This window comes from Ziziphus jujuba, chromosome 9 (genome assembly GCF_031755915.1).
Source record: "Ziziphus jujuba cultivar Dongzao chromosome 9, ASM3175591v1".
Lineage (NCBI taxonomy): Eukaryota > Viridiplantae > Streptophyta > Magnoliopsida > Rosales > Rhamnaceae > Ziziphus > Ziziphus jujuba.
The window spans coordinates 17714627-17738098 of NC_083387.1; the positions used below are offsets into that span (position 1 = coordinate 17714627).

Sequence of the window (23472 nt, forward strand, 5' to 3'; positions counted from 1 at the left end):
ATATATATATATATTACATGCATCGGTAACAATGGGTTATAATGTTTTTCAAAGGATAACTCATGGGCTTGGTTTATCTTAGGATTGCATTTTTCATCTTGCCATGGCATAATAAGCTACTGTGGAGATTGGTGGCTTAAAAAAGGAGGTATAATATTAAACCAAAAATATATTTTAATGAACTTTACACAACTTTATTATCAATTAAAGACGTAAATATTTTAAATATATTTCTATTTCATTCACATTTACATATTTTTTAGTCATGATTATTTCAAGAAAAAAGGTATATATTAAATCATAATTTTAGTTCTTGGGTTGCTGCAAATACATATCGATGGCAGAATATGATGATCACATATTAGAAAATTTTAAGGTCTATTTCATTTTTCTACATTAAGCCCACTCAAGCTATCCCACTTGCAAATTTTGATGATCCAATTGGAAATTTCTCCAATAATCACCAAGAAGATTATATATTTTGGAGTTAATATTCTTTGCCTTGTGGTATTGGATAAAAGTCAAACATTATATTCCATTTGTTGCTTAAATTAATATTCATATGTTTTGTACACTAAAAAACATTTAATATTTTTGTGGTTAGGTTAAGATACTAGTTTTGTACATTTGAAATTTGACTCCTAACAAATTTTGCAAAATGCCTGCACCTCAGTTGAAGAATTTTGAAGGTCTTTTATCGACTACAGTAAACTCTTGTGAGTGGATTATTTAAATTCTGCATAAAGCAAGTAATTCACCAGAAAAATTATGATAGCAGTTATATTTCTTTGTCATAATATACCTAAAACAAATTTGGAAAAGGAAGGTGTGTTTGCTATATGATAATAATAATTCCGATACATAGCTGCATTAGCCATTCCTTACAATAGTTATTTGGTTACATGGATGACTTTCTTTGTTTGTTTTTCCTTTTATAAACAAAGAATCTGACGATAGTTGCTCTCTTTCTTTGTTTGACAGGTTCAACTTAAAGAAGATCACATATGAAGAAAGGAAGAACCGGTTAATTGAAGGATTGACTAAATTTGGGCAGTGACATAAATTTTCAAAGGTACATAGCCTAAATTTTTCTCCCTAATTTTGTCTTTATTTTTGATGAAGTATGGAAGAATGTGAATTCTTTATGCTGAGGAATGTGGATTTTGTATGCTGGAAGAATTATATGTTGTGTTTTTTTGTATGCTAGAAGTATGGAGATTGAAGACTGAATTATGGAGAATAGAAATTGAAGTTTTGGAAGAATTCTATGTTTTGTTTGGTTTTTTAATTGTATATTCTATTTAACTTGAAGTTTTATTTTGTTTATTTGCGTTATAAGGTCATATGAATGGTGACATTGACATATTCTCCATCAACTAGCTAAAGCAAAATTCTAAAGCAGAATTCTAAGTGAATTAGCTCATAATGTATATCACGTGTGCAATATCTGTGTCCCTAAAATTCATATTTATGTAGACTCACATATAATGTGCATCATAGTTTTGTTCACGTATTGTTTAATATATTATGTAAGTTGTTTCATATATTCAAAGTCTAAATACACTACTATATCTTGGTTGTTTACTTTTTTTTTTTCAAAAAAAAAGAAAATTTAAAGCATTTTATCATCCTAATGCAGCTCTCTTATGTTAACTATGATTTGGAGGAAATGGATTTTATTATGTCCATGAGAGAAAATAACTTGATGACCTTTTGCTTTATTCTTTTATATGACATTCTCTAAATTATTACCATGTAGTTTTGTATGTTATCGGTGTTTGATTTGTTTACCTAAAGAGCTTTTCTTTTATGTTGTCTAACCATATACTATAAACTTTTCTTTAGGAACATGGATACAACTTTTTTTCTTTGGGGACATGTTTACAACCTTTCTTTATCATACTATTGGGAATGAGGAGTGTACTTGATTAGGCTAGTAAAATTTCTGTCTGAAAGTCTTTGCACACTTTTCAATTTATTAGAGTTGATTTCTCTAGATTGCATCATTCATTTCATAAGTGCCCTTATTTGGTAGTCATTGAAGCATATTATTCATTTAAATTTGACAGATAATGCACATGCCGTATAGAGAAACCTGGCTTTCCTTGGGTCCATGCAATTGCAGCATGTAAGCATCAACATATTTCTCAAGGAGAGAAGCGTCATTAATATAGATGCAGGAGGTGCAAACAGATTGGTCATAGCATCCAATCATGCTCAGCCGCCATACCTTTTGATAGCACTGCCAACCAACAGCACCATTCAACTGAAGGACCATAAATAGCTCTACGCTATATTAAGACAATGGGGGCATGTTATGTGGTATGCGTGTGTTATGCAATGTAGTAAGGAATGCAATTAGTAGCTCAACCGCGTAACATGTGTTTTGGCGTAATAGACGTTGGTTTTATGTGTTGTTTTGTTGGAAAAGTCATCTGTCGTATTGTGTTGATAAAATATCAATAATCCTAAACAAAAAAAAGTCTAAAACTTCGGAAAAAGTTCTCAAATTGGAAAAAATATTTGGTTACCGTAGGTTTCATCGGTAATTACCGAAACCTTTGTGGCAATCACGTTTTTCCGATTTTTTGGCCCCCACAAGTTTCCTAATGTGTGTTAAATGCAAAAACATGTAAAATATACATCCTTCAATGATCCTAAAGAGAAAAAAGCCCAAAAGTTCTGAAAAAGTTCTCAAATTAGCATAAAAATTTGATTACCATAGGGCATTCGATAATTACCGATAAAACCTACGGTAATCAATTTATACTTGCTGGAAAACTTCTCGTAGAAATCATCGGTAATTACCAAAACTCTTATGGTAATCACATTCAACAACTTTTTTGGCCCCCACAAGTCCGCTAATGTGTGTTCAATGCAACAACATGCAAAATATACATTCTTCAATGATCCTAAGGAGAAAAAACCCCAAAAGTTCTGAAAAAGTTCTCAAATTAGTACAAAAATTTGATTACCATAGGACCTTCGGTAATTACTGATAAAACCTACGGTAATCAATTTATACTTGCTGAAAAAATTACCATAGAAATCATCAGTAATTACCAAAACCCCTATGGTAATCACATTCGACAACTTTTTTGGCCCCCACAAGTCCCCTAATGTGTGTTAAATGCACCAACATGCAAAATATACATTCTTCAATGATCCTAAGGAAAAAAAACCCCAAAAGTTCTGAAAAAGTTCTCAAATTGGCACAAAAATTTAATTACTGTAGGGTCTTCGGTAATTACCGATGAAACCTACGGTAATCAATTTATACTTGCTGGAAAAATTACTGAAGTTTTCATCGGTAATTACCGAAACCCCTGTGGTAATCATATTTTACCAATTTTTTGGCCCCCACAAGTCCCCTAATGTGTGTTAAATGCAAAAACATACAAAATATACATTCTACAATGATCCTAAGGAGAAAAAACCCTAAAAGTTTTGAAAAAAATTTTAAATTGGCAAAAAAATTTGATTGCCGTAGGGCCTTCGGTAATTACCGATGAAATCTTTGGTAATTTTTCCAGCAAGTATAAATTGATTACCGTAGGTTTCATCGGTAATTACCAAAGGCCCTATGGTAATCAAATTTTTGTGCCAATTTGAGAACTTTTTCAGAACTTTTAGGGCTTTTTCTCCTTAGGATCATTGAAGAATGTATATTTTGCATGTTCTTGCATTTAACACACATTAGGGGACTTGCAGGGGCCAAAAATTGGTAAAATGTGATTACCACATGGGTTTCGGTAATTACCAATGAAACCTTTGGTAATGTTTCTAGCAAGTATTAATTGATTACCATAGGTTTCATCGGTAATTACCGAAGGCCCTATGGTAATCAAATTTTTGTGCCAATTTGAGAACCTTTTTAGAACTTTTGGGTTTTTTCTCCTTAGGATCATTGAAGAATGTATATTTTGAATGTTTTTGCATTTTACACACATTAGGGGACTTGTGGGGGCCAAAAAATTGGTACAATGTGATAACCATATGGGTTTTGATAATTACGGATGAAACCTACGGTAATTTTTCCAGCAACAACAAATTGATTACCGTAGGTTTCATCGGTAATTACCGAAGGCCCTACGGTAATCCAGAACCAAAGGACGTTGCTCACCATTAAAACAGCAATTGAAAATCTACCAAAACCATCAAGTGGACCAAAATTGAAATCTAGAACCAAAGGACTAATTGAGAAGCAAAACATATTCCCAACTATGGCTCCCAAAGCCCCAAAGAGAACATTCAATTGCTTCTCCAACCTCCTTGATGCAAATTTTTCAAAAGAAACCTTGGCGAGCAACGTCAAAACTTAAAAAGACCCACAAATCCTAGTAGAATCAGAATAAAATCGCCATTTGCTAAAGACCCAGATTCTTCTGATCCACCATTCAAGTATTTCTGAAGCAACAACGAAGAAATAACCACAAGTGAGAAGGTCAAAATATTCCGATACTCATAGAAATAAAGGTGAGATTGAAGATGGGCATCGTCGAGCATTAGCCTGAAGATCTGAGCATTGCTTTCATCGAACTCAAACTTGTTGTCCTCGGATTTGGTCCTCTTTCTAATCTCAGCATTGGTTTTGGAGCCACAAAAGGTTTTCGTGTATTAGATCTAAAATAAAGGATATCTAGGTCTTTTAAAATTTTTTTAAAGGTGTAATGGATATTAAAGGGCAAAATAAAAAAGTCCACCAATGCAGGGGTATATATCGTCATGGCCATTCTAAAGAGGGCATTGGGCCAAATTCCCCGAAAGAAAATGATGTCCCCGGATCCAATTTCATAAAGCTATGAAAAAGAAAATAATACATATATCGGGTTAGATTCGAGCCAAGGTTTTTATTCCTTGGTCCTGGCCTGGTCCAATTCAGGTTTCATATTTTTGCCTTGAGTCTGTTTTGTAACCCCAATTTTTTGAGAAAAAATAGCCCCGTTAGGGGCGGGGCACCATTGATTTTGGATTGCTCAGGATAAATTGCCATTCCTATATAGTCCAAACAAAATCTTTAGAAAATTTTAAAACATTTTTTCATATTGAAAAAAGCTTTACTCTTTTTTAATCTATAATGTCTTTACTCTTTTTTAATCTATAATGTACCTAACTGATAAAATAAACTAACAATTTAACAAATATGATATAAATAATTAAGAATAAAAAAATAAGAATAAAATGAAATTATAAAAACTCTTTTTTACTCTTAAATTATATAAAATTATATATATAAACAGATAACCTGATTTGCTTACCTAATTTTTTTCCTTAAATAGTATGAAATATTCATCAAACATAATAAAATGAACAAAGATAATGCGTATTTGGAAATGGATAATACTTTTTTTTTTTTGTCTTTTAAAGTATTAAATAGCCAACTAAACTATTTTTAATAGTTGGATCATATTACAAAACAAATTGCTATAGAAAATAACTTGGAGAAAAATGGTTTCAGATTTACACAAGAAAACCATATTTTTCTACTAAATTCCTTCCCAAAATAAAAAAATTAAATTTGAACCAATAAAAATAGAAAAGAATAAAGAACAATATTTTGAGAATTTTTAGTTGCATTACAAACCGAACTCTACACAATTTTACTATAAATTTATATTTTTACTTCCGTTTAAAATTATCATTAAAGATATTTGCTAATTAAAATATATTTGTATTCTGAAATATAAGATTTAATATTTTAAATGTGTTCAGAAATATGTGATTAAACATCTTAAATATATTTAAAGTATGCAATCAAAAGTTTTTAGATATGATTATCTCAGATGTGTCCAGATTCCAAATGAATGAAAACGTGATTGAATTGGTCCCAATTACTCTGCGGAACGGAGCGGAAGAAGGGATCCAATGACTTCAGAAGAATTGAATGAGAAGTCGTATGAGATGAAAATCTCATTTACAATTCTGTCGAGTGGCAGTAAGGGTGACTTATCTGTCAACCTTTCCATTATCATCCCAAAAAAAACCAAACACTGCCTTATGTAAAGTTGCCAGAGTATGCTTAACCTCTGGATTTGAAATCACTACTTATATCCCTAGTATTGGCCATAATTTGCAAGAAATTATGTAAGTATACGATTGAATATTTCAAATGCATTCAGAAATATACGACTGAACATTTTTAGATATAGACATTTCAAATATATTTAGAAGTATATGACTAAACATCTTAAATATGTCCAGAAGTATACCATTAAACACTTTTAGAGACATTCTGATATGAATTTAGGTCGACTCGCGCCTAAACCCGTATTATATTAATCCAAATCTTAATTAAGTTCAAGTTCTTATGGAAACCTTAAACTCTAACTTACTCGTGATTAGAAACCTTGGTATAATGAAGACGCCACAATAGGTTATGGATGTCTTATTGATAAGTCAAAATTAAAACACTCACTCTCTAATGGTGTTTTAGGTGTTCAAAGAGAATTCTATTTCACAAAATAAATTCTTAATATTATTGAAGGTGTTTTCTCATTGAAAATAAGCCTTTAAATAGGCTTTGAAAAAATAAAATGAAACCCTAAAATGATTAGGAAATTTCGGCCAACATAGAATCAAATTAGGAAATTGCCTAATTTCACACTCTTTTCTAATCTAATTTTGATTAATTAATTCCTTTATTTTGAATTAGGAATTAATTAATTTACAATTGAAAAAATAAAATAACAACTTTCCTAAGTTAATTTGTCCAGAAAAATAATTAAATAAAACCAAAATAAAAGCGAGTTTCCTAAAACAAAAAGTCAAAATCAAATTAGGAAACTAGTTGACTAGTTTAACTACTAAGTTAATTTTGACTAATTTTCAGCCTGTAAAGGCTCCAAATCTGATCTAATGTGCCATGTAAGATGCCAAATAGGATTAATGATGATTCCCATATGTTGTCCTTGATTGGAACAAAGAGAAAATGCCAAATCAGCAAAATACAGTAAAGACAGCAACAAAAACAACAATTTCGGCCAAAAACTTCTCCTATGCACAAATGCCTTATTTGATTGCTTTTTCTTCTACCTTGACTTGATTCCATGACCTCTTAGTGATATTTATTGAATTCATGAAGTGTTGAACCCATTCCATACTGTTCGGAGTCCATATTTGCACAAAAACAGCTATCCGGGTCCATCTCGGCCTCCATCATCTGGATGCATAAAACGGTTCTTGTATCTTCCGATATAGATAAACCCTTTTGAAAAGTGATAACTCTCGGTATGAATCCATCAGGTTATCTTTAAATCTCTTGGCTTGTACTCTAGTAATTGGTTTGGTCCCCTCCCATTGAAAAAGATTTGATCTCAAATCAGAATCATCACCTGAAGGAGATAAGTCAACAATATTAAATATAGCATTAATATTATACTCACCTAGTAAGTCAAGTCATTCTCATTAATCCATTCCGAAACTAGAAAATACAAATTGGTGAAACCGAGAAAGATATTTCTATCCCCACTATCGGTGCCAAGACTTGTAAAAATTCCAATATATTTATCGATATTTTCGATGGGTTCGTTGACTTTTGCATCCATTGACACCACAGTAAATCCGCCCTGGTGTTAGCTTTTTGCATTTTGGTTTATTATTTTTTATTTGTGATCCGATGTCCTTAAACTTCTTCTTATTATTATTATTGTTTTTTCGCCACTTTAAGAATTTTTGTTTTTTCGTTTATTTGTTTGTTTTTTTACTGGTTTTAAAGCATATGTAGCGCATTTAAATGCAACATGCATGGAATTTTTTTGAGGGTTGTTTTATTTTATAATTTCATTATTTTATCTTTTTCAATATATGTACTAGTACTACACGCTTAAAAAGTGCAAAAAAGTACATAACAAAATAGTTGAGGACCTAAGTGGAAAATTTTCAAGTTTGAGGACTATATAAAGTGCCAAGCAAAAAATCACGAACCAAAGTGTAAAAACTTAAAAATTGAGGAGGTACAGGTGCTAAAAATGCCCTTTTGTTTTTTTAAGATTAATAATATTTTAATATCTTTGGCTTTTAAATTTGTGGTATAGGTTTTAATTTAGATTTTCAATTTTTCAATTTATTATATATTCATCCAATCTCTGATTTGAGAAAATTCAAGGGGCTAAAAATGCAAGCGTACATACTCAAATCCTTCTTTCTTAGTTGTCTTGATAAAATGCTTAGCCAAAAATGCGGTTTTCAAAACCTAAAAACACTTTCTTTAACTCATGCTTAGATGGTTTGGTTGTGTTAAATTCAACATTTTATAGTCTCATTTGGATGGAACGGACTGAATTCTAATTTTTAAAAATGGATATGGATCTTTTTTGAAATTTCACATAAAATGCAATGTGGAAAGGATCATGAACCTTCCTTTAATTATACCGTGTAGAACTAAGAGGAACCATTTTAAGTCTAGTTTAGAAAATAGACGATGGATTATTAGGATTTTGAATAACGGGCTAATTATCCAGTCCAAAAACCAGTGGCAACTTGGCGACGTTTACTTTCTTAAGACAGATCTACCCAGTCCAATACTATGATTTGGACTGAATTACCCACACTTAGATCTGGATTTGGAAACTTGATTTCATTTTTGTTTGTGCTTTACAAAAATTTAGCCCCAACGAGTCCCATAGTCGTCGGCCTGGCCCGTATCAAGGTCAATTACTATTTTTTTTTTCTTTTTTGTTTTTTTAAAAAAAAGGTCAATTACTGTTAGTCTAAAAGCGGAATATCAAAACTAGAAAGGTAGCAGTGGTCACCTCACCTCTTCCATAATATAAGAGTCCTGGGTTGAATGCATTTCAATGACCAAAATGGTTGCATGTAAAGCACATCTTTTAACCACACATATATATTTTTATTATTATTTAATTTTTTTTAAAAAAAAAGACAATAAATAAGTTAATAATTTGTATTTTTTATGAATATAATAATTATTATTGTTAACTTAGAGAAGTTCAGGATGCATATTCTTATGTCTTTGATGTGAATCAGGAGGTAAAATTCTTACTTGTTCTGTTATTATAATTATTGAACATTCACATTTGTGTTTGATACTCCTTTATTATGACAATATATTTTTTATAGTCAGTTTTTTATTAGATATGTTAATGGTATGGTTATCGTTTGTTTTTTTAATTATTTTAAGGCTATAGATTAAATGAATTTGATAAAATATTAAAATTTTATGAGAATACAGTAAAGTTTATTTGAACTTACTTAAACTCTAAAAATATTTTTACATCTTAATCTTTAAATAATTACAAATTAATAAATGAGATCTGATAAAAAAAACTATTAAATTGTTTTGATATAAGAATTGTTATATTTTTTTTAACTTTTTGTATCTAAAATTATTACCAAAGGATTAATCCCTTCACAATTTTTTGTTTTTTATTTTATTGTCATTGAGTTACTAGAACCTGGGACCATTCATAGAATTTATTCCAATTGGAAATTTCTTATGACTACCTAAAGCTTTTTACTAATGTTGGCTTTAAAACACCAAACACCAATAGAGACCAATGATAATGTACAGGTTAGTCAAGGAGATGCCACAACTACAAGGCTAATCTATGAAGAAAGTGCATTGCACCAACATTACTTTTAAAATTCTAGAGATTAAAAGCACCAAAAAACTTAATTATCAAATATTTATTCTCTAATTGCTTCCCTTTTAATTGAATGAGACACTTTAAAATAATAATACTTCATATCAATATTTATATGCAGAGGCATAGAGACCCATCATTGGAAAAGTAGTGTACGTAAACACCACCTTTTATATATCACTTCTAATTAATTTTCTTTCAAATTAATGTGGACCCTATCCCATTACAAAGAATAGTAGTAGTTTCTTGTCAACGAATTAAAAAACCAGAGAGAATGAAAAATTGCTTTTTTAAAATAAACGAGGGAATGAAAATTAAAAATGTTGAAAACATATTGATTTTAGACTTTTAACCATTTAAGGGGCTGCAACCTATGTATAAGACATGTGTCTCTCTTTTCAGGATTTGAATTCTTCCCTTTTTTATTAAGAAAATTAAATGTTCAAGCAACTTGCATTATTATAGTAAAGAAGTAAAGGTCCATTTCAATTAGGAACATATAGTTCAGTTTCATATAGGTAGAAAGTTCCCAAAATGATGAAATCTTGTTGGTACTTCAGGAATATTGGAGCCAAAAGTATTAAATTTCATTACTAAAAGCATTAGCCATAAAAATATAAATATACAATAGTTTTCACATCTGAATATCCAAATTTTAGTAAAATATTTTTACCAAGAAAAAATTTAATAAAATCTGAATTCACATGCAATTTCTCGATCCACTATTCTCTCTCCATCAAGAGGTTGGCTATCTGGCTTATGCCCAGTGACCTAATGGCTCAAATTTTTCTTCTTTGTTTTTTTTTTTTTTTTTTTTTTTGGGTTAGAGTTTGTTATGGCTAAATATGTTTAGATACAACTTATTGCATTGCTAAAATAATTATTTTAGCTAAATTTAATTAGGCTAGAAATTTACTTTGTTGCTAAAAAAAAAAAGGAAAAAAAAGGCTTTTTTTTTTATGTTGTTATAGGTAATTGATATGTCAAACTGTGGAAATTTTTATTGAATTTTCAAAATTATTTGTCAAACATGGTGAATTTTCTTCAATTTTTAAGAAAAATTTAAATATTTCACATCAACAATTTTAAAATTTTCATGGAAAATATATATATATATATATATATATATCAATTGGCTACAAGATCTTCCTAAGATTTCAACTTTTTTTTTTTCTTTTTTGATAAATCTTCCTATGATTGTAACACAACTACCACTCAAAACTCCCACTGAAATAACTTATCACAAAGCCAAAATTATTCTTTACTAGTATATTTATCAACAACATATAATCTCCGCAAATTACCAAAAAAAAATATATATATATAATCTCCACACAATCCATACGAGAAAAAAAAAATATATATATATATATATGTATACACAAAAAATCTTTACAAATTTAAAACAAATAAAGAAGAAAGAAAAAAAAAAGAAAAAAGAAAAATCAGCACGTAAATAGCTTTCGGCTAATTCCCGTCAGCTTGGGATTTTTGATATGGTGGGCCCTTAATGAATCATGTGTTTTCATATGTACAAGGGCTAGACAGTCTAGGTAGTGACAAGTGGACAGAACAAAAATAAAAATAAAAATAATAATTATAAAAAAAAAAGAAGGTCCGAGGCGCATTAAGTTGGAGCGTGGTTGGTGAAGTGAGGGGCAGAGGCCACCACAGTCGCTCTCAAACTCGAAGACAGTGACTCCCAGTGTTTATGTGACCAACCACTATGCCACCACTCAAGGCCCCACACTCTATATTTAGACTTCTTATTCACCCCTAAACTTTCAAGAATCAGACTAATGGGTCCCATCCCCAATCCCCATTCACATTCCGTTGGGACTTCTTCCTTTCCCCTCACTTTCAATTGGAAGTCCTTTAAAGAGTTACAAAGAAAAAGAAGAAAAACCCAATTGGCTCAAATGATGTGGATTTTGTTTTATTGCTCTTTCCTCTGGGAAATTTGCATTTTTTTTTTCTTTTATTATAGGTGCAAAATAGTAACAAAATATGTGTAAGGGACTGGAAACTAAAAGAGAATGTTGTTTTGTGGTTAAAGGATAAATTAAGAAGAGGGTTTTATGGAGATTTTCAGAATGAAAGTTGAAAAGATAGGAAAAATAGAATTAATGTGAAAACTGACCAAACTAATAAAATTCAATCGGTGGGTTTTGGAAGAGGGGAAGAAACAGAGAAAGTGAGGTCAAATCTCTTGATATGGCATAGCGCAGTACAGCAAAGAGATATAAGAGGTGATTTTTTTATTTTTTATTAGACTTTCCAGTCAGTTTGTTCTGTTTTGTTCGCCGCCATGCTCGTTGTCTATTTTTCATTTGATGGCCAACTGTTTTGTTCGCCGTCATAAAGGAGCTGCTCTTTTCACAAAAGGCAATTGCAATTCAGTATTTATTTTTTTAGATTTTTTGTTTTCGTAGCACGTGTCCATTTTCAATTATTATTAGGGAAAATTTTATTGATCCCTGCGGTTTAACAAAACCACATTTACCTCTGTAAAATTATTTAATTCATCATTAACATCCTAGATATTAACATTGATTAACAAATTTTATATTTTAATTTATTTAAATTACAAAAAGTCTATTTTACCTTTATATAAATTAAAATTAACATTAATTCAATACTTCATCATTTTATCATTGTATCACAATCTTGTTTTTGGTAAATTGTATTACAATCTTTTTGCTAATGTATATCACAAATTATGATATATATTACCTTATATATGTATATATATATTAAAAAAAATTATTCTAACAATTTTGAAAATTTTAATATTTATATTTATTTTATTAATTATGAACATGAAATGAAATATCACGTATGAAATACTTACTAAAATAAATTCAAAGCTTAAATCATTATGTTCAAACGAATACGTGTATAAAATAGGTAACATTGCAACAAAACTAAAGTGCACATGAGAGATTGTTTATGACATAATTTACAAAGTATAAAAACATGCAAAATTGATAAAAACATAGGGAGTGATATTAATTCTTTTGTTAAAAAAAAATATTTTTTTCTTTTTTTATATTAACTTTTTTTTTTTAATCTTTTCAAATTTTCACATGCAAATCTCATTTATTTTTTCAGTAAAACATTCATATTTAAGATTAGGTAAATTCAAACTAAACGATTGAATATCTTAAAGTCTAACCAATATCGCTATTTTCTATATATATATATATATAGTTTATGGTAGAAAAATATGACATGAATTGCCATATATTTCGCTCTCATATTTATACTTCACGTAGGGACAATTTTTCAAGATTACAACAAAGACAATCAGCATATCTATCAAAACTATATTATTACTATTTAATATTTAATATATCAATGTAATTTATAAATGGTTAGGTTTAAAGTAATAGATATTGTTATGTATAAATAAATATTTTATTAGTTTTATTATTATTATTTACAATAGTTTATCCTTCTTAGCATCTCATATCCAGATATGAACATGAGAAATTTATCAATTGAACCAACTTTTTTACTTAACCCTCTATCATTGTTTGAATATCTATATATTATATGAGTAATACTACATGCATCAAATTTTTTTACCAAAATTTTAGTAATAAATTAGGTGGTAATTTTTTAATGGTGTTAAATTGATATTGCTATATATACATGAAAATGTAAACCATTTAAAAGATACTAAATCATGAATATCAAAATTTTGATAAAAAAATTTGATTACTCTAGATTTACCCATATTTTATACATGCTTATCATTCATAAAATATGTTCCATACAAATTTGAGTTTTTTACTTGTTATATCACTGTGTATCCCATGGCATATACCCAAATTTATTTATTTATTGCATTGACTAAAATATGAATTTATTTATTTTTAGATGGAGACATAGAGATTTAAATTAAAAATTAAAAACAGTGATAAATGATTTTATGACTGTTAATCACTCTATTTTTTTTTTAAAAATGTATTACTATTTATGATTGTTTGTCATAATCATTAGTGAAACTCCAAATGAATTGATTCATTTAAAATAATTTGCAAATTAAATTGTCATATGGACATATAAAATGTATATGGTAGTAATTTTGTTTCTCTTACAAATGCTTTTATTTTGTGGCGTTTTTGTTCAATAGCATATCATAAAACAAAAAAAAAAAAAATAAAATAAATAAATAAATTTTGAATTAAAAAGAGTAACATAGATGTAAAATGAACATACATATAAAATTTATCAATTGTAATAAATACTCAATTTTTTTTAGTGCTGTGTAAACACAAATCGTTGAATTCAATCCTTCTCCATAAGAAAAGGATGTTTTTTCTTTTGATGTTTTACGGTTTTGTGTTTGTGGAAACAAAACAAGTTTTTTTTGTTTTTTTAGCTGTTGGGTGGGCTCAGAAGCAGTTGGCATAGCACGTAATCATCATCATCCATCATATCTCTCAAATTGGCTACGAAATCTTACATCCCTGGAATTCCCAATCAAATTTAAATATATTCTTCTCACGTCCATTTTCTTGTCCCGATATATGTTTACTTTCTCCTCCTCCATTTTTAATTGGTCCTATTTTATAAAATTGAAATAATTAAATATAATATTATTTATTTATTTTTTTTTTTCATGCTCACTGTCGCGTCCATATGACATATAGTATAGCTTTCTTTTTGACCTCACCGCTGTTCTGATTAAGACACATTACACTACCTAATTACTGATAAGCTGACTGTGCTGCAGCCATGTCATCGCATAGCCACGCCATCATACAATCTGGATCAACAAGAATCTGCTTCAAACAAATCACCTCCAAGTGATAAAAACAAAACTGGTGCAGGATAAATGTTATCAGCGATAAAGCTGGTGTAGTTATCTGTCATTGGTAATCTTTATTTTGCCTTTGGCATAAAAGTTAAGGAGACTAGATAGAGCAGCAACAGCAACAGTAAGAGCACGGCAAGCTACAGCTTCATGCGCAGCAAGGGAGAGAAAGTCTAGACTAAAATCAAGGCAAGTTGTCATTGCTTGAATCTGATTAATTGAACTATTCTTGTCGTTCTTCTGCAGATAGATCTTTAACTGCATAATATAGAAAAGCTATAAAGTTGCTCATAACTTATTAAAGAATTTTGTTGCAAAGATCTGAATAAATTGTGGTTTTAGTACTCAGTACAAATACAATAACTAAATATGTTTTACAAGTTAATGGAGAAGACATATTTTTATAATGTTGGGTGAGAGAACCTTCAGGAAGGCAGCATTAATGTTGGGTTCAAGCTGTAGAGATGAAAACAAGGCATTATTAGAAGGTGAACTTTTTTGTAGATTGCAAGCAAGATATCAGTGATCTTAAATACCAGAATTCCAGCTTCTTGTACGCATTAGAATGTACCTTTTCTGCCTCATTGATGTATTCTTGAGCTTGATCAAGTTGAGAGAGACCAAGGTGGCAGAGACACAAAACTCTGAAGCCCTTGGCTCGGAGTATACTATTCTCTGAATCATATGGAACATAAAGCATTGATTTTTCGAAAATCTCAGCACTTGTTTCATAGTCTTTGGATCGAAAATGATCTGCAGCGCTGTTAATAAAAGATAGTAAATAATCGAAATTTCGTAAAACGAAAGACCTCAACTCACTAGAATTGATCAATGAAATTATAATGAAAGCACAAGATCATAACTACCAAAGTGAATCGCAAGCTGGGCCGACTAGATAGAAAAAGCCAAATATGACTCGACTATTTCTTTAACTTCTGTTTTTCACTCATTGGGTGGAATTCATACCATGTTTTACCCTGCCCTTGTCAGAAACTCGTCCTCGATTGGAGTTCAAATCGAAACTTATAATACTTAATTGGAATTATGCAAAGAAATTACAAGGCGTTAATTTATTTAAGATATTTATTAATGAGCCCCCAGTCCTTCAACATGCTCATAGGGAAATAAATCTAATAAGCCACTTCAATTGAGCATGGAAGCGATCATTCAAATTCACGTTAGGCAATTCATTACCAAAGCACGATGAATTTCAAAAGACAAATAAGCATAAAGAATTACGAACTTACCAATTCCATAGTAGAGCATGCATAGCCTTCCCGGCTGCCTCGTCGGAGAAGAGTGCTACGACCCTCTCATCCGACACGATTTCCGCCACCACTTTGGCCCTCACCCTCGCCCCCTCACCGCCACTTCCACCATCCCCAACCACCTTGTGGGCGACCCTCACGGCGGCGCTGGCACTGATGTGGCACCGCCCCAACAGCCCCAGGAACACCCCCTTCGCCGTCTCTGCTCCGGCCGTCCCAGCTGCCTGAAAGTAAGCCTCTACCGCTGATACCCAAACGCCCTCCGGAATCCCCTTATTTACCACCATGCCCCTTAGCTCCTTCTCCGCCTCCATGAACCTCCCTAACCCTAACCATCCTTTCATGGCCAGCACGGGAAGGCTTGGATGGTGGTGTTCCCCACTGTCACCATCTCTCAACACCTTCACGCACTTGATTACGCTCTCGTACTCACCCATCTGCAGATGAATGGCTGAGACGAACCGAAGCGTCTTTGATCTCAAATCCTTAAGCTCATGCATCTCTTCCCGTGTTCTCGCCGCATGCAATCCTTTCTCGTACAAATCCAGAGCCTCGTTCATCAGTCTCAAAGCTTCGCTCAGGCCACCACTCTCACTCTTGGCCAGCACGCTCTTCCCGAACATCACGTACTGGCTCGCGAGCGCTTTGTAGTGTTCCGCCAAACCGAATAGCAAGGTCCGCGCCCGGTTCAGCAACGTCATCGCAAGATTCTGGTCCGAGATTTCCCATGCGGTTCGAGACCTAGCAATGCTCAAATCCAGCAGCAATTTTCTCTCCCCAGCATCCGTGATCGTGTTGAGATCGAAATTCGATACCAGATCCGTGGCTTTCTCGAAGCAGGTAGAAGCAAGATCAAAGTTCCGAAGCTCATGCCAGATCAATCCGGTCTTGTGGTAGAACGAGGCGGACTTGATCACCAGAGAAGGAACACCGCTCACTCAGCCGGCGACAGCTAGTAGGTCGGCGGCGATATGGCGGAGCTTGGCATGCTCTTTGGCGGAATCTTTCCTGGAGGATGAAGAGGAGGAGGGATAACGAGAACGGATGGAAGCAGCATTGGAGAGGTCGACGCAGGCGTTCCAGAGGCGATAGCTGAGCTTCCATACGAGGAGCTTGAGGGAGTTCGGGAAGGGAGCGAGTTGGCTAAGCTGATTAAGGTATTTTCTGAGATCATCGGAGATTGTTACCGGTAATGGCTTTCCCGGCGAGAGGTTTTCGGCTTGCTTGATTGAGGACTCGATTTGAGAGACGAGATGAAGATGATGTTGCTGCTGAAATTGAGAGTCATGGTGGCCTTGCCGGTGGTTCGGCGACGATATCTCGGCGATCTTCATCTGTTTCGGAGTAGATAGATTACACAGAGAATAATTTCTGAAATTTTGAAAAGCACATCCAAAAATGTGAATTTGGAGGGAAAAATAAAATACAAAAAATACAAAAAAGCAGCACAGCGCTGAGCTTTGGATACGACGCACTGAATGATGTCGTACAAAATAGGCTCCCAAGTCCATAATGGGCTAGGTGGATTTGGACCGATGTGAGCCCCTTCCAACTTCCCTTTTTTTTTTTTTTTTTTAAATAGTTCTTTTTACACTACTGTTTTCCCTTCTTTGAATTTCCAAAAATGCTTTGTTTTTTCATGACCAACAAAAATACACTTTTTCATTAAAATTTTGTTAGATCTTGACAAAACAATATTAAAAACTGAATTATTTTCTTATACCATAAATGAGAACATTTAATCTGTCCAAGTAGGGCAGAATTCATTCATAAATTTTATTAAATTGTTTTAAATATAATTATATTTGATAAAAAAAAAATTAAATTAATAAAGTATTCAACTTTTAAAACATTTATTAAAATAAAATATACAAAAAATGATTAAGGTTGGAGTTTTAAAGGATATTTAAATCTCATTTGTCACATAAAATTATATTTTTAAAAATTAGATAATGTATATGTGAAAATTATATTACATATAATGAATAAAAGTTATATGTTTTTACTATGAAAAAATTATTTTTAAAGGTCAAAAGTATGTTGTGTTCTTATTAATTGAATATATTTATATTTTTCGGTTAAAATATATTGAACAATTTAATATTGTTCAGTTGATATATACTGAAATTTAATATTTTTTAATAAAATATTGATCATGCGAAAAAGAAATTAATAAATAAGAATATTTTTGAAATTTGAATAGAAGGTTGTGGGAAAAAATGATTGTATAAATCCTTTTTCTCTTTTTCTTTTTCATAATATATTTTGTTTTCCATTTCAAAATTATATTTTTAAAAATTACATAACGTATATGTGAAATTTATATTACATATTATGAATAAAAGTTATATATTTTTACTATGAAAAAATTATTTTTAAAGGTCAAAAGTATGTTGTGTTCTTATTAATTGAATATATTTATATTTTTTGGTTAATATATATTGAACAATTTCAGTTGATATATACTGAAATTTAATATTTTTTAATAAAATATTGAGCATGCAAAAAAAAAAAATTAATAAATAAGAATATTTTTGAAATTTGTATAGAAGGTAGTGGGAAAAAAATGATTGTACAAATCCTTTTTCTCTTTTTCTTTTTTATAATATATTTTGTTTTCCATTTGCTGTTAGTTAAACGTTGATATTATTTTTGACGCACCTAACCTAAGGCTTGCTTTAAATTCAACAAGACTATTTTTCCGGTTTAAAAACAATTATTTACCTCTCCAATGGTTTTACAAGATTTTCATTTACCTACGTTATTTTTACGTTCACACTTTTATACTTGACATCAATTTTGATCATTTGCACTATCTATTCGAGTACAATTGACATTTCAAAACCAAGTCGAATTAAATAAAGGCAAATCACATGGATGAAATAATTATAGCTTGTTTAAATAAGACTACTACTGAAAAAACAAACAAACAAACAAAAACAAAAAAGGGTAATACAGGGAAATGTCGGTATTTTATTTTAAAATGAAACTAGGGGCAATCGATCAAGAAAATGAAAAAATTAAAAATGAAAATTCAAGTTGGCAAGACACTCTGCGGCATTTTATATTAATGTGAGTCAGAAAAAAATTTTAATTTTGCAAAAATTTCTTTAGGACTCCACAACAAGGATGATTCAAGTGATTGTCTCCATTAATCCAAGAAACCACATTGCTTAAATCAAGCTCCACACCCATACTGATTGGCTAACTTTTAGACCATAAACAACCACCAAACTTCCTCACCCAATACTTGCAATAAACCCAGCAATCCAACTGATATAGAATGAGTCTTGTCGCATATAATGAAACGTATGTGTTGGTCATTCAGTCAATGCCGGGCAATCTTTCTTATTTAGACGTGCTCAAAATTTAAATCCGCATATAAGACTAAAAGAGAAATAAATAAATAAATAAATAAATAAATAGCATTCATATAAAAGGAACAGTGTGTCTCAAACCAAAAAAAAAAAAAAAAAAAAAGGTGTCGAAGAAGGATGAGGAAAGAAAAACAAGAAGGGAGGAACGGAAAGTCCATATCTCGTTTAGCAGTTGGAAGAAAAGGGAAAATCCAATGTGGGAAGATTGAGAAATGGAATGAAAAATTAGATAAGCAAATTTAGCCATAAGAAGACTTTATTCTTTTGTATGTTTCATCTCATGGCAAAGGAAAAGATAATACAGTTTACCAAAAGAAAAAGGAAAAAAAAAAAAGAAGGGAAAGAAAATATATTTTATTTCCTTCCTATAATAAGAGAGCAATATTAAGAGAAAGAAAGAAAGGAATGGGAGAGAGGAGAAATAATGAAAAGTAAATAAATAGTTTGACAAAAGGACCAAGAGCAAGGGGATAAATCATACAATGAAATTAATTAGCGTAAATTGTAATCTAGTACCTCTAATTCGGAGAAGATGCATTTCAACCTACGTTTCAATTTGTTGCGTTATACTCTAATTAGATATTTTGACTACCAATAACTAAGAACTATCTACTTGCAAATACCATTTTTTTTTTTTGGGCCAAAACTTGCAAATACCATTTTAGCATTACTATTTTTAAAATTTAATATTCACATAAACTTTTCTATAATAAATGTCAATACCAATAAAACATTTTAACATTTGACTTTCGACGTACTACAAAATAGCACTTCGAAATTATAAAACCACCGAAATTATAAAACCAACATTGGCAATGGATCCCACTTCAGTTTTACCTTTATCAATTAAAAAACAAATTTAAATCAAAATCGTATTAGTAAATGGTGTGAGCCCCATAAACTCTACTACAAGGGATCTGCTACCAAATTTTGCCAATAGCAAATTCAGTGTCAAAACAGGCACAAAAATGATATTGGCAAAATTTACAACTCGCCATTAGGAGTGAAAAAAAAAAATTGGATATTATGCTATATTTTGGTAATAGCATATGCCCAAATGCCATGCCATTGGAGATGTTTTTAACAGTACCAATACCATCGTACATGATCACCACTAAAACACAATTTCTTCCAATTTAAACCCTCTAATTTTAATTTGTCATAATTTAGACCCCTCTAATTTCTAAGATTTGCATTTTAATTCCCTCTCTTACCTTTGACCACTATTAGCTAAAAAATAAAAATTATAGTCAGACCATAAGGCAACAAATCAAAATTTGAAGGCCTAAACTGTAATGTTTTAAACTTAGAAACTCAAAATGCAACCATACGATAAAGTTCAAAAGCGCAATTAACCCTAAATAAAATTGCTTCCTTTTATTTTCACTTCTAAATATTGAAGAAAGAAAGAATCCCACTTTCTTTCCGTCCTATGGCCATCTCCATAAATGCAGGATCTCTGCATGCAATCAAGATATAATAATCGCTTATACAAAAGAAAAACAAAGTGCATATATTAGAGGATCAAAATATATTCTTCATACATCAACTAACAAATTAACAAGACTTTTTTTTTTTTTTGAGTTTTTTCATTTTTTTTTTCTTTTTTGGTCATTTTTTTAAATACTAAATTCATTCATACATTGGGATATCAGCGAACTGAAGGGTTAAAGACTAACCGTTAAAAATGAGAGGATCAGTCACCATTTCGCCACCTTTACTTCCTAGTGAAGATATGCGGTTTGGTACTGGTAGCCATTTGCAAAGTAGTTGCTGTGACCAGGAGACAGGTTGTAAGTAGCAGAACCCAGCAGAGAGGGGCAATGGTTTTCATTAGGCCCAGGGTAAACATACGACCTCTCATACATGTACTGTGGATACCTATTATCGGCAACTCTAGGATAAAAATTCTTTTCAGCAGCAATATTAGTAACACGAGGCACATATCCAACACCATTAGCTCGGGGTCTCTTTGGTTGAGGCTTTGCAGCTTCAGTCACCCTTTTCTTGTCTGCTTTGGCTTTCTCCAGCTGGATAACCCGTTTCTGAAGTGGATCCACAGGGTACTGCTCCTCAAGCTTATGCTCTTCAATGCACTTGATCACAGCCTTAAGTGCAGTCAGTTCACGCTCATTCACCTCATTCTGAAACAATAAATAAATAAGTTAGGAATGTCCCTTTTGCATTGCAAAAACAAATGCTATTCTTTCTCCAAACCCTGTCCAGCCTCCACCTCAGCGCACATGGTAAATGGTTTGATGGAAACATTGGTATACTGTCCAAAGGTCAATCTCACTAACTGACATTGTGTCCAAAGCAATATTCTTAATGGAAAAATACAAAATAGATCATAGTATGGAGCCATCTAACAATAATGCCAGAGTCAGAGATACCGTGTTATAGTAGCACTGAGACATATGTTAAAGGATATTTTGGCAAGGAACATACTCATTACTATGTCTGAACACAATTATGGGTTTCTTGCCGTGTCCTCTTATCCCTCAATAAAAGCAATCAAAAATCAACAAACCACTACTTTCAAGAAAGCTGAGAATCATCATGCACCTGTACAGTGGGAGATGCATTTCCAGGTTTGACAGGTGAAGAAGCTTTTCTTGCCTCCTTCAAGTAAGATTTAAGTAGAGCCACAGGTGAGAACTTCTCCGTGAGGTCAAACGCATAAGCCAAGTTCACAGCATCAATCTGCCTTCCACTATTTACAAGTACTTCAACTACACCTGCAGAATCCAAGAGAACAGAAGAAGCTTTTAGAAAATTATAGAATTTTAAAATAGTTGGAAAAAATTTCTTTAGACTTGGTATTTCTGTCTGATCCATCAAGCCAAATCATATAAGCCTCTTCTTGTCGGTCCATCGTCTCATCCAAGCCAAAGTAGCTCCACCAAAACTTTCCCAAAAAAACTGAGTGAGTTTTGCTGATATGCTGACCCTCTTCACAATATGCAAATGCAAAACCCACATACATTGACTTACTTTGTATTAGTCACCTAGGATGAAAATAAGAGGCATTCTAAAGAACAAAAGAAATTGGCTATAGACTCATTTTCAAAAGCTAGGTGTGTAGGTTCAGTAATAATCTATATTTGCAAAATTGGCTATAATCTATATTTAATAACATGGTAAGATTTCTAATACTCTATCCCTCTCTTCTTTTTTTTTTTTTTTTTTTTTTTTCTAAAAATAAAATCTGGTAGCTGCTTGCTTGACGGGGAGATGGTGGTGACTTGCTGGAATGGTGAGAGATGCTGGCTACTGGATGGGTGAAAGCAGAGGAGAGGAGCAAGGGTGGAAGCAGAAGGGTAAGGGAACACACGTAAGAGCCCTTTTGGGAGGGGAAAAAAAGATGCAACTTGAGCCGTTCGGTATAATCTAAAGGCCAGTATATTTTGCACGTTTTTGGACCGCATTTAAGTTGGTCAGGTCGGTCCTCAAGGTAGCCTTCCTCTATATATAGATATCTATATATACAGAGAGGCTAGCATGAGGACCGACCGCATGGGTTATATGCGGACCAAAAACGTGAGTAAATAAGGACCATTGGATTTTCATATCTGGCGTCAACGGTCCAGATGGAATTGCAACTCTCACGTGAGAATTTTGGCAAAATCTCCCCTTCCCGCTCACAGGAGCTCGCATTCCCCCTTGCATCAGCTGGAACCACCTTTGCCAAAATTCCTCTTCTCCTCTGCTTCCACCCCCTTCCCGCTCGCATCTCCCCATTCGGAACCAGCCCAACCAGCCACCGACCTGATTATTTCAAAAATCTCAAACCGTTAGTGCCTTGCCGTTGGAGTGTGGGTTCTTTGCCATTCCTTCCTTCCTCTCTTTCATTTTGATTTTTCTATACCTCTGTTTGTGTTTTTATGTTTTATATATATATATTATATATATTTTTTTTTTCTTTTTTCATTCTGGTTCAGTTCTGTTCTTTTAAAAAAAAATAATAATAATGTTTCTCTTTTTGTTTCATTGCTTTTAAAGTGTTTTTATTTTTTATTTTTTTTGGGTAATCACTTAATGTATATAGTTATTCTTATTTACTTAGGCTTCTAGAAATCGTAATGTAATAAACTCTTTTGAATTATTTTGTTTATTCTATGGATCTCATTGTTTATTGGGAGCAAATATTCAAGAAATTGCTTTCTTTTTTAAGATTGTGGCTCCAATATCTAGAGTTGAGAAGCTTGTTAGATTTCTGTGGATGATGTACTGAGGGAGACGAGCAGTTGTTAGTAGCGGAGTATATGCCTAATGATACTCTCTCCAAGCATCTCTTTCACTGTATGTTTCTTTGGTCTTTATGGATATAACAACTGTTGATTTTTGCGGACCCTCTAATTTCATATCATTTTAATGAATTATTTTATTTATGTATTTATTTT

The 23472-nt window shown here is 31.9% G+C and overlaps 3 protein-coding genes across 3 annotated transcripts; all 3 read right to left on the bottom strand.

The window, feature by feature from the left end:
* Positions 1-14194: 14194 nt before the first annotated feature.
* LOC132805377 (TPR repeat-containing protein ZIP4-like) lies at positions 14195-16395 on the bottom strand. Its single transcript, XM_060820149.1, has 4 exons — positions 15672-16395; positions 14996-15185; positions 14848-14880; positions 14195-14682 (listed from the first exon to the last, which is right to left on the bottom strand). The coding sequence occupies exons 1-4, from the start codon at positions 16391-16393 to the stop codon at positions 14473-14475; spliced, it is 1155 nt and encodes a 384-aa protein (XP_060676132.1). The 5' UTR covers positions 16394-16395; the 3' UTR covers positions 14195-14472.
* Positions 16396-16630: 235 nt separating this feature from the next.
* LOC132805378 (TPR repeat-containing protein ZIP4-like) lies at positions 16631-17203 on the bottom strand. The gene has a single exon (XM_060820150.1). It carries the CDS (start codon positions 17201-17203, stop codon positions 16631-16633), a length of 573 nt encoding a protein of 190 aa, XP_060676133.1.
* Positions 17204-20556: 3353 nt separating this feature from the next.
* Positions 20557-22066, bottom strand: LOC132805397 (FRIGIDA-like protein 3). Its single transcript, XM_060820277.1, has 2 exons — positions 21635-22066; positions 20557-21213 (listed from the first exon to the last, which is right to left on the bottom strand). Exons 1-2 carry the CDS (start codon positions 21905-21907, stop codon positions 20794-20796), a joined length of 693 nt encoding a protein of 230 aa, XP_060676260.1. The 5' UTR covers positions 21908-22066; the 3' UTR covers positions 20557-20793.
* Positions 22067-23472: the final 1406 nt, after the last annotated feature.

What these genes read in the sequence shown, in the direction of transcription:
- LOC132805377 (XM_060820149.1), bottom strand. Translation starts at nt 16,393, where the DNA reads ATGACGTTGCTGAACCGGGCGCGGACCTTGCTATTCGGTTTGGCGGAA. An exon ending in CATGCTCTACTATGGAATTG is followed by an intron (nt 15,186 to 15,671) that starts GTAAGTTCGTAA and finishes TTTTATTAACAG; the next exon opens with CGCTGCAGATCATTTTCGAT. An exon ending in TTAATGCTGCCTTCCTGAAG is followed by an intron (nt 14,683 to 14,847) that starts GTTCTCTCACCC and finishes TATATTATGCAG; the next exon opens with TTAAAGATCTATCTGCAGAA.
- LOC132805397 (XM_060820277.1), bottom strand. Translation starts at nt 21,907, where the DNA reads ATGGATCAGACAGAAATACCAAGTCTAAAGAAATTTTTTCCAACTATT. An exon ending in ATGCATCTCCCACTGTACAG is followed by an intron (nt 21,214 to 21,634) that starts GTGCATGATGAT and finishes TTATTGTTTCAG; the next exon opens with AATGAGGTGAATGAGCGTGA.
- LOC132805378 (XM_060820150.1), bottom strand. Translation starts at nt 17,203, where the DNA reads ATGGACTTGGGAGCCTATTTTGTACGACATCATTCAGTGCGTCGTATC.